We start from the raw sequence: 10,970 nt of genomic DNA on the forward strand, positions 1-10,970 counted from the left end.
TGGTTTTTGCCCCTGGAAGCCGCTAGTAAACATTGGCCTCTATACATTTGCCCAGTGTTGACTTGTTGCACAAGCGAGACCATGTATCACTTGTATCCTTCCGGCCCGTCTGCAGACCCCCTACCCTCCTGGGTGAGCCCTGTTCCACGGGATGGCAGTCCGTCCACCTGCGCCTCCGCAGCTGAGCGTAGGTCACTGGTGTGGGTGCTGCCGTGAAGAGCAGTGTGCAAGGCTTTGACGCCCCACGTTTTCAGTGGTTAGCTGGGCAGTGCCTTTGCCCCATATCTGTGCCGGCACTGCTTATTTTCTGATTTTCTAGGAATTTTTTATGGTTTTGGTTTGCGTCTGATGGCCCATGTTGCTGAGTGTCCCTTCATGAGTTTGGGACCATTGGAGTGTTCTTTTCAGTTAAATGTCTATTCAGGTCCTTTGCTGATTTAATGATTGTCTCTCTGTTGTCAAAGTGTTGTATAATTTTGATTATTAACTTCCTGTTGGGTCTATGGATATGGTTTCTAAAGATATTCTTGTCTCTGGAAAAGAAAAGTAGCTTGCCTTCACTTTTTTTAGTAAAGTGTTTTGATAAATGACGTGGGTTAATTTGTATGCAGTCCCTTTTAGTTCTTTTGTAGTTTTATTAGGTAATCCGTTCTTGGAAGTGGGCCTGATGTCACCCTAGCTTGTTCTTCTAAGAGTTGTGTGGTTTTAATGTGCATGTGTAAGTCCTGACTCCATTTTTCATTTGCCCTGGGGTGTAATGTGAGGCACAGACCCTGTTTCATTTTCTGCGTGTTAGAGTTCATTTCCCCGTTTGTTGAAGAGGGAGCTCTGGAGCAGTCGTCTGTCAGGAGTCGTGCTGATGGCACAGGTGTCATGCGTCACTGAAGGTGTGAATCCACCAGTGGCTCCACAGAAGACAGATGGACAGTGTCCCCCCCGCCCCATGCAGTTTATAGCCTCACGAACCCCCTGGAAGGGCAGCTCTGAATCAGTTCCGACCTGACAGCAATGAGAATGTAGAAATTTATGAAAGAAGGAGCCTTGATGACTGTGTCACGTTTGCACTGCCAGCCAGTAGGTCAGCCGTTAGGACCCACCACTGGTCATCAGGGGAGAATGGACAGTCGTTAGGACCCACCAACTGGTCATCACAGGAGAATGGACAGCCATTAGGACCCACCACTGGTCATCACAGGAGAATGGACAGCTGTTAGGACCCACCAACTGGTCATCACAGGAGAATGGACAGTCGTTAGGACCCACCACTGGTCGTCAGGGGAGAATGGACAGCCATTAGGACCCACCACTGGTCATCAGGGAAGAATGGACAGCCGTTAGGACCCACCACTGGTCATCAGGGAAGAATGGACAGCCGTTAGGACCCACCACTGGTCATCAGGGGAGAATGGACAGCCGTTAGGACCCACCACTGGTCATCACAGGAGAATGGACAGCCGTTAGGACCCACCACTGATCATCATGGGAGAATGGACAGCCGTTAGGACCCACCACTGGTCATCAGGGGAGAATGGACAGTCTATCTCCACAAATTTACAGATGCACAAACTCAGTGCTTTGAGTCAGAATCAACTTAACGTCAGTGGGTATCTATTGAGGAACCTCTTCTTGCTCCAGTAAATGGATTTAGAGCCTTTGCCAAAAGTCGGCTAACTATAGATATGTGAGTTTATTATCTCTGGACTCGTTAATTCTACGTTGTTGGTCTGTGCGTCTGTTGTGATGCCAGGACCAGGTGGTGTAGATTCCTGTTTCTATACTGTTTTAAAAACAGGAAATAGGAGTCCTCCAACTTTGTTCTCCTAGTTTAACATTGTTTTAGCTGTTCAAGATCTCTTTCCATTGCGTGTAAAGTTGAGAATTGGCTTTCCCATTTATGCAAAGGAGACTGGTAGAATTATGATCAAGATTGAGTTGAATCTATACATCATGCTGTGCAGTGTTGACCTAATCATTAAGCCCATTGGTTTGTTTTTTAAGTTTGTTGGGATTTTTTTGTGGTGGTTGATTTTTTCCCCCCCTCTTTAATGGTCCTCAGTGTGTCTGTGGAAACCCCATCACGATGACTTCTGTATGTCGTGTTTAAGGAAGGCCGGGCTCCAGGGTCTGAGCACTTTGCCCTCTGACACAGTGACCTGTGATGGGCTTACACTCCCGATCAACGATTCACACTCCCCGTCACCAGCTCACACTCCTTGTTCAGTCCTGGAAACACTCACTTTCTCCCACAGTCCTGGTTCCTTCTAGAGGAGAACTGTCTTTGGAAACCAAGATCTGGTAGGTGTAACCATGGCCACTGTGTGCAGCACTGTAGGTCCTGTCAGCGAATGGAGCACGGAAATAAATGCTGTGCACACGCATCTGTCTGTCACCTGCTTTCCCCCTTTCGGTTTCTGTGCCTCTCTTTCTGGTTGGCTCTCCCTTTCTCTACTTCTCTCTGTGTGAATATTTTTTCCTACTTCTCTACATACTCCCGTCTTCAAAACTAAGACTTTATACATTTCCAATTCGACACCACAGGTCTCTCTACCCTTCACCATGCCCATATTTCCGTGTTCTTCCGGCTGTGAGGAGTCAGGCTGTCTTACCATTCGGTGTTTATTATCCTAAAAGCAGAGTTTTGACATTGCCTGTTCACACAGCAGTTTATAGTACTATAAAAAAACAACACAAAATGTAAATAGTTATTCTTTGCATGTGATCTCTAAAAGAGTTGCCCCCTTATGTTACCTAGCATTTGATGTTACGTTAGCGGTGATGTCACTCACGGCCTTTGATGGCTGGAACATTCTAACACCCTACTTGTTTTCTCTTAGGTAGGAAAGCAGTGTGTGCTTTGCTGCAAGAGAAATCAGAATTGTTTTCAGATAATGGGAGGAGGGGTTCTGTGCTAAATGGATCAAAAGAGTAGAGGCATTCCTGATTTTATTAATTCTATAAACAGCCTGGTTATTTCCACCCCCACCCCCCACCCCCGCCCGATGGTTACTTTTTAAAGACTTCCCAAAGCTGCCTTCTTGTTCTTTTGAGATTTAAACTTTTCAGAGAAAAGCTTGTCTTAAGAGCTGCACCTTCCAGAACAGACGCGCAACGGTTCTCCTGGATCCTAAACCCCTTCTCTCTCTGGTGCTGCACACAGTGGGAAGGCTCCCTGGTGACTGCTCGGGAAAGGCCCCTTGTTTACAGAGCTGGTCCATAGTATGTCTTTTTTTTGGTAGATTTATGGAAAAACCTGCAAGAGATACTTTCAGAACCACCTTCTTTAGTTGCTTCTCCTTCTCTAACTTTTGTCCTAACGAAACTCTCCCATTAAACGGATGGACCTGTGTGTGAGATGAATAAGCACAAAGCGTTGATAAGGCACCCTGGTGGTGCAGTGGTTATACGTTCAAACCTGCCAATGGATCCATGGGAAACAGGCCAAGTGATGCACTCCATAGAGGTCATAGCTGCGTGGGAGAAAGGCCAGGTTACGTGCTCCATAGAAGGTCCCAGCTCTGAGGGAGAAAGGCCAGGTGGTGCGCTCTGTGGAGAGCATAGCCGGTGAGGTTGTGCTGAGTCAGAATCAGCTCAGTGGCACACATGACAATGGCTAAGATTAAACTTACTCAGAGAAGCTGCACAGAACAGTTCTACCAACTGAGAGTTCTATCAGCTGAGAGGCTGCCTGCTGTTTTCTGATGTGGTCGTTGTTGTGTGCTGTTAAGTCACAGTAACTCATGGCTAACTCGTCGGTGCATCTTCAGAAGCCCTAAGTCGCACAAACTGCCCATCTTCCCCCCATGGAGTAGCTGGTGGATTCAAACCATGTGCTTTTGGGTTGGCAGCTCAACTCCTTACCCCTAGGCCACAAGGGCCCTGCTGGTAAAGTCTGCATTCACTCAGTGTCATGAGTAGCACACTTGACTGTTAACAGAAAAGTTGGTGGTTCAAATCCACCCAGGGGCTCTGTGGAAGAAAGTTCCAGAGCTTTGCTTCCAGAAACTCCTCCGGGTCACAGTTCCCCTGTGACACTTACGGGGCCGCCGTAAGCCGTGAGTCAGCATTGATGACAGCTGGCTTTTCAGGAGCATGTTGTCTCACGTGGAACGTTCTCCTTCATACGTAATCGTGTGTTGGAAGAGGTCTGACAGGCAGTCACTGCACATGGAAGAGTCAGCGTGCCCTCCACCGCTGTGGCTGCACGTGGCGGTCCTCTTACCGAGTGACTGTGGTGCGGGGGCGGACACACCTGGTGCCAGGGCTGCCATCATCACAGAGCTATTGTTCGTGATCTAGCTGCTCATTGACCTTGTAGCCCCAGGTCCCCCAGAATCCAGTTTCACCTCCCCCAGGAGAGGAACACTTTGCTTTGTTTTCTGCACTTGTACAAGTTCTAGGGCTCCAGTTACAACCTGGAGTAGCTAACGCCCTGATTAGACCTGATTTTGGTTACTCAGGCAGCTCCTCTTACCGGCTCTCTTTTGCAGCAGGTTTGCTTACGTCCAACACTTCCCTTTCAAATAAGAAATGAGAAGTCAAGGGATGCACGTTGTCACCGTGACCTGAACCCTGTGATGATGTAATCATCCCAAGGACCTGCCCAGCCAATCACCTCTGAGAGGCTTAAGATGAGATACAACACTTGCAGTCAAGTCACAGCCCCCCAAAGTGGGAGGAAATAAATCTCTGCTTGTTAAAACCACCCACTTGAGGTATTATTGTTCTGTCAGTACTAGGAGCTCTGGTGGCCTAGTGGCAAGAAGCTGTACTGCAATCCCAAAGACATGTGGTCCGAGGCCATCAGCTGCTCCATGGGAGAAAGATGGGCAGTCTCCTCCTGTGTGATTAACCGCCTCTGAAAACCCACTGGAGGGTCAGCTCTGGGTTGCTTCTGAGTCTATGGTACACAACAGCAACAACCATCCTGCATAGGTAACCAAATCCAATGAAAGATGGTTGTTGTTATGTGCCTTTGAGTCACCTATGACTCATAGCAACCTTATGTACAACAGCATCTCTGAAGCCTGCCCTGTCCTGAGCCAGTCTCACTGACTCTGACACTCCTACTCAGTTTTCTAGCACTGATATAACAATAATATCACCAATTGACAACGCCATCATACATGGAGAAGAGATTGAGGTTGTTAACAATTTCAGCTTGTTCAACTCTCCACAGGCAATACTCTTGGCACCAGCAGTCAGAAAACAGAAAAGATGAATTGTGTTGGGAAAATCTGCTGTCGGGACCTCTCCAAAGTGCTGAAGAGTAATGACGTCAGTCTAGGGACTAAGATGTGCCTGATCCAGGGTGTGGTCTTGACAGTTACTTGCTAGGCGTGAGAGAGCTGGACAGTGACTAAGGATGACGGAAGAGGAATTGATGCCCTTGAGTTGTGGTGCTGGAGAAGAGTATTGAACATACCACAGACCACCAAGTAAACAAATAGGTCTGTCTTGGAGAGAGTGAAACCAAGTTTCTCCTTGAAGGCTAGGATTTTGAAGCTCCATATCACATACTTTGAAAGACATCATGCTTGGAAGAGTGAAGGGATAGCACAGGAGAGAAAGACCCTGGAAGAGATGGATTGACACAGTAACTGGGGTAATGAGGGTAGGTGTGTCAGAGTCAGTAAGACTGGCTCAGGACAGGGCAGGCTTCAGAGCTATTGTACATCGCGGTTATCATGAGTCACAGGCGTCTCAGTGCCACATAACAACAATCCTGCATAATTTCTTAAATGGGGAGATGGAAGGCAATGAAATGCAGTCACAAATGAAACAAGAAAATTGAGAACAGCCTACAGTCATTAGGCAGGTAGAATTCTAGAGTTTCTGAGAAGCTATCCTAGACTTAAGAACCAAGTCCAGACACCATATCCTGGTGTTCTACAGTGGACATGGTCAGCGTCCTTTGCCACCACTCTGCTGCCACCATGGCATTGCCCGTAAGCTAGACACTCGTGCTAGGAGGAGTAATGAAAAATTAGTGCCTGCCCTAGAATCTTTGAGGGCCAATTGCCACCCATACGTAGTGACCGTGGACAAGTAAGTAGCTGGTGAATGGGGAGGTGGTGCACACAGATTATAGAGAATCTTAGAATTTAAAAATATTTCTGGAGCACTGCAATCCCAGAGGTATGTGGTTCGAATCCACCAGATGCTCTGCTGGAGAAGGAGGGGCAATTTCCTCCTCTACCAGTCAGATCTGATTTGACGGTACACACACACACAAAAAATAATAAAATAAAAATTTAAAAACACAAAAATACTTCTGGAAAATATAAGGAACTAAAGTCTTCGTCCAATGAGTGTGTCTTGGGTTCTGTGAAGCTTTGGTGGTCAGAACGGGTGGGGATCTGCTTTCTCAGTGTAGTCTAATGGGGCTGAGTTGGGTGCTGGAAACAGACAGGTAGACACGGAAAATGTGATGTGTTCCATGTCAGAGATATCCTGGGAGAGTTCTGCAGGCCTTGAGGCAAAGGAAACAGCACATGAGGTTAGACTTGAAGGTTAACCCACATCTGGTGCCTTGATTCATGTCAGGGGAAATGAACTTAGAGGAGCTGTGACTGACGAGTATCACATGAGTGACAAGCTGGCCTGGCTTAGGGCCCCCCGTATGTCTGTCTCCTCTGGCCTCCAAGTGTCTTAAATCTAACCTAGCACAAAGTAGATGATGAATAAAGAATTACTAGTTAATGGTCATCCTGTTGACAGGGCTGGGATCTTACGTGCAGGAGAACAGGGATTTTTGCAAGGCCAGCTGTGGCTATTCACGTGTTTGCTGCTAACTCCCTTCCACTTACTAAGTCACTGGCCGCCACCCCTGCTAGGGCGGAGGTCCAGGACTCTTGTCTTGGGCTGCTTTTGCTCATCAGAGCCTCCTGGGTACGCAGAGACTCAGTGTGGTGCTGCCACCACCCAGGGCGTTGCCCCAGCACCTAACCCAGTAAATAAAACTCCTGTCTCGCCGTCTTGGGTTTGCCAGCCTCCTCTGGTCTCTCAGCTCTTCAGGGCAGAGTTCCAGTTACTGCTGTGTGCCCAGACACTGTGTTAACGTGGTCGCAGTCAGCTTGCATGCCCGCTCACCGGGGCTTCGCCGTTCCTTACCAACTTCCTCGCCTTTCAGAGTTACTTCTGATTTCTGGTAATTTACGTCTCTCAAGTTACAGTGAGGATAAAAAAATTCCATGATGTGGTCTAGCTGAAAACATAAAAAAGGTGAAAATTTTCAAATACCTTGAATCCATATGGGAAGCACTCTTGTGAAGATTTATTTCAAAAATATTTATTGAGAGGTTAGGCTTCATCGGCTGTGCCTTACAATTGAAGCACTCCAGTGAATCTACAAGTTTCTACTGTAATAATTCTGGTGTAAATGAACTTGATACAGATCAATTAATCCATAATATATTTCAGAATTAAGGATTTAAAAATAGATAACTCAAAGGCAACCTGGTATTGGCTTCTCCCAAACCTAGATGAGTTGGCTATTTACTTCACTGTGCTTATCTTTAATTGCATTGGGATGATAGATTGCATTATTTTAAGAATTTTTTTTTTATGTTAAAAACTAAAGAATCATTAAGCACATTTTTGAATACTTTTTCCCCTGATCATTTACATTTTAAATGTAAGTAATTCGATTTTGATTCACTGTCTTGAAACTCAATACTGTTTGTATTACTTAAAATAAAATAGTTGTTAATCATACACCATGTATGGGATAGGGCTTTCTGACCACAAATAAAAGAATAATCTAGATCGTGGGCCTTAGTACTTTAAGACACAGGCCTCAGGTGACACGCTCCCAGAGCCAGGCCTGCAGCCCTTTCAGCTGGTGATCTGTCTCTCTTCTGGGGTCCACTTTCTGTAGTTCCCATTAACTACCCTTAGGCCTCTAAGTTTGCTGATTTCTGGGCATGCATAAGACGTTTGTTCAGAGTTTTACTAAATGAGAAACAGCACAGCCATTGGTAGATAACCACAGAAAGGAAAATCTCATGTACCCAGTAAGCCCTACTGTAGAGAGCGTATGAAGCCCTGGCCGGGCTGCAGTTAACTTCTCAGCTATTAACCAAAGTGTAGGCAGTTCAAACCCACAAGCTACTTGGTGGGAAGAAGATGTAGCAATTCACAAAAACCACTGTCACTCAGTCCATTGACTCCTAGCGACCCTCTAGGACGGACTAGAGCTGCCCCGTAGGGTTTCTGAGGCTTTAAACCCCTACAGAGTAGCCTGTCTCATCTTTCCACTGGGAAGTGCCGGGGTCTTTGAACCATCAACTTCTCAGCCAGCCAGCCAGCCATTGCGGTCCACTCACTTCCAGGACTCCTCTGAAACCCTCCGAGGCAGCTCTGCTCTGCTCTAGCGGGTCAGCACGTTGGCATTGACCCTCTGGCACCGGGTTTGGTCTGGGTCTTTATGCATATTGTCCATGGCCTTGGTGGTCTCACAGGAGCTGATGCTGTCCGGCTTTGCCCTCTTCCAGGTCCCTCAGTGGTGTGCTGAGTACTGCCTCTCCATCCACTACCAGCACGGGGGTGTGATATGCACCCAGGTCCACAAGCAGACTGCCGTCCAGCTGGCCCTCCGGGTGGCCGACGAAATGGACGTCAACATCGGCCATGAAGTCGGTTACGTGATCCCCTTTGAGAACTGCTGCACCAGTGAGACCATCCTGAGGTCAGTTTCTGGGCTCAGCTACTTTCTCCGACGACGCTTAGCTTGCTTTGCACAGTTCTAGAGGTGCTGTACTAGACTGTGTGTGTCAGGACCCGTGGTGGACGAGCTGGGCAATCCTCCCACCGCCCAGTAAAGCAGAAATTACAGTGAAGTGGATCGCCTGCCGCCCAGGAAAGCAGAAATTACAGTTAAGCACGTCACACACTTTTTCCTTTACTTCCCTAGAAAAGTTATGTTTACACATTATTATCTATTGAATCGATGCCTTTGAACTGGAGTGTTGGAGAAGGGGGGGAGTGTTCCATGGACTGCCAGCGGAACAGATATCTTGGAGAGCTTGCAGTTGGGGTGCCCCTGGGAGACAGAGATGATGAAGCTTCGTCTTACATTTTTCAGACACGTTGCTAGGCGAGGTCGTTCCTAGGAGAGGGACATCATGCTTGGAGAGGTGGGGGGACAGCAAGAGAGGAGACCGTCAATGAGATAGATTGACACAGTGACTGCAGCAGTGGGCTTGAGTGTGTTAGAGATTGTGATGACGGCACAGGATGTCGGACAGAGTTCAGATCTGTTGTTCATCGGGTCACTGTGAGTCCTGCTTGACTTGACAGCACAGAGCAACAGGAACAACGTCTAGTCTGTTGAGCGAGCTTGGAATAGTATGCCGACCTTTTGGCCACTTTATCTTGTATGAGTTTTCCAGGAAGTTACTCAGATTACTGGCCTGATAAGTCTTGGAGAAATGTAATCCAAACTCAGTTCAGTGGGAATGAGGCTTTATTGAGCACATGGAAGCCAGAGATTGACTGTTCATGATTTGTCGCATCAGATGCATTAACTCCAGAACCAGGATGTGACGTCTACCTTGAAGAGTTAGTCTGAGGATTAGCTAGGAACACGTGTGCATCAGCATGAAGCCAGGCACCTGCTAGGAGCCTCAGGAATGTTTGTACACTTCATTATCTCTGTTCCTTGAAAGGGTAGTTGAGGGCTGTATGGGGCCCCCACGACCACCTCCGAGGTCGGTGATTCCCTGGAGCGCTCACAGGACTTGGCAGATGGCGTGCTCACAGCTGGGATGGCCTGTAGGAAAGACAGGAGCAATTGGCAGAGAGAGGAAGGATGTGGGCAAAGTCCAGAAGAGACCAGAGACCTCTCCCAATACAGGACCACAGGGCACATTCCTGGAAAATTCCATCACACGTCACCGGTGAACATGGCTCTGAACACAGCCCACGTCTCACCACCACCCCGGGAGCAGGGCTGGGCAGTCAGTACGTTGCTCTTTAACACGTGGCTGCCTGTCAGCTGTTTGGTCAGTTAGTGTGTGTGCCACATTCCACACTTGCTGACACATCGGGACCATGTCACCTCCCTAAGGGGCCAACAGTCCCCACCAAGCGTCAGTTAGACTGTGAGCCTGATCTGGGAGAGCGATCCTTTTTCTTTTGGTATCATCTTGAGTGTTTGATGGAAGTTTACACAGCAAAATGGGTCTCCATTCAATAATTTCTACACAAGTCTCGTAGTGGTGTTGGCTGTGTTTTCAGCATGTGCCGACTTGCTCACTGTTTCTGTTCTTCTTCCTTCCCTGCCCTTCTCATTTTTGCTTTAGAATAAAGTGGACATGTGGTCTGTGAAAATACATGATACTTTTTACATGTATGTATGTAAACACACACAGAAGAGAAACCTGGTGGCCGGGGTGCTCACGTGCCAGGATCTAAGTAGCTTCACCTGGATGGGGTGTGCTTTGCCTACCAACACCTCTGCTGATAAGGGAGAAGTCCTGACCAGCAGGGGTCTTTGTGATACCACTTTTTCAAGGCAAACGTTAAATGCTATTCTTGTTAAAATTCATAGTAAAGTCCGGGACAGAGTTCTCCAGCTTGGAGTTCAAGAATGGCCTTCAGGGGGAGTCTGTGAGCCTAGACAACACTACACAAAATCTTATTTCTGTTTTTCTGCACTGAGGGTCTGTTAATTTTGTCACCTTAATGTCATCTGTGGCCTGATGATGTTTGCGAAGCAAGGAGCTGGTGATGCTGGGAGGTGGCGGTGATGCTGAGAGACAGTGGTGATGCTGGGAGGTGGCGGTGATGCTGGGAGGTGGTGGTGATGCTGGGAGGTGGCGGTGATGCTGGGAGGCGGCGGTGATGCTGGGAGGCGGTGGTGATGCTGGGAGGCGGTGGTGATGTTGGGAGATGGTGGTGATGCTGTGATGTCGGTGGTGATGTTGGGAGGCGGTGGTGATGCTGTGATGGCAGTGATGATGCTGGGAGGC

The 10,970-nt window shown here is 47.8% G+C and overlaps 1 protein-coding gene across 1 annotated transcript in view; it reads left to right on the top strand.

Moving 5' to 3' along the window:
- Positions 1–10,970, top strand: part of DHX32 (DEAH (Asp-Glu-Ala-His) box polypeptide 32) — a 31,283-nt gene that overhangs the window by 910 nt on the left and 19,403 nt on the right. The window contains exon 2 of the mRNA XM_006879867.1: positions 8,493–8,686. Coding sequence (XP_006879929.1) covers positions 8,493–8,686 — 194 coding nt within the window. The remainder of the gene's footprint in view (positions 1–8,492; positions 8,687–10,970) is intronic.

The sequence above is a fragment of the Elephantulus edwardii genome, unplaced genomic scaffold (assembly GCF_000299155.1).
Source record: "Elephantulus edwardii isolate Elephantulus edwardi_28Jun2011 unplaced genomic scaffold, EleEdw1.0 scaffold00006, whole genome shotgun sequence".
In the NCBI taxonomy this organism is placed as follows: domain Eukaryota; kingdom Metazoa; phylum Chordata; class Mammalia; order Macroscelidea; family Macroscelididae; genus Elephantulus; species Elephantulus edwardii.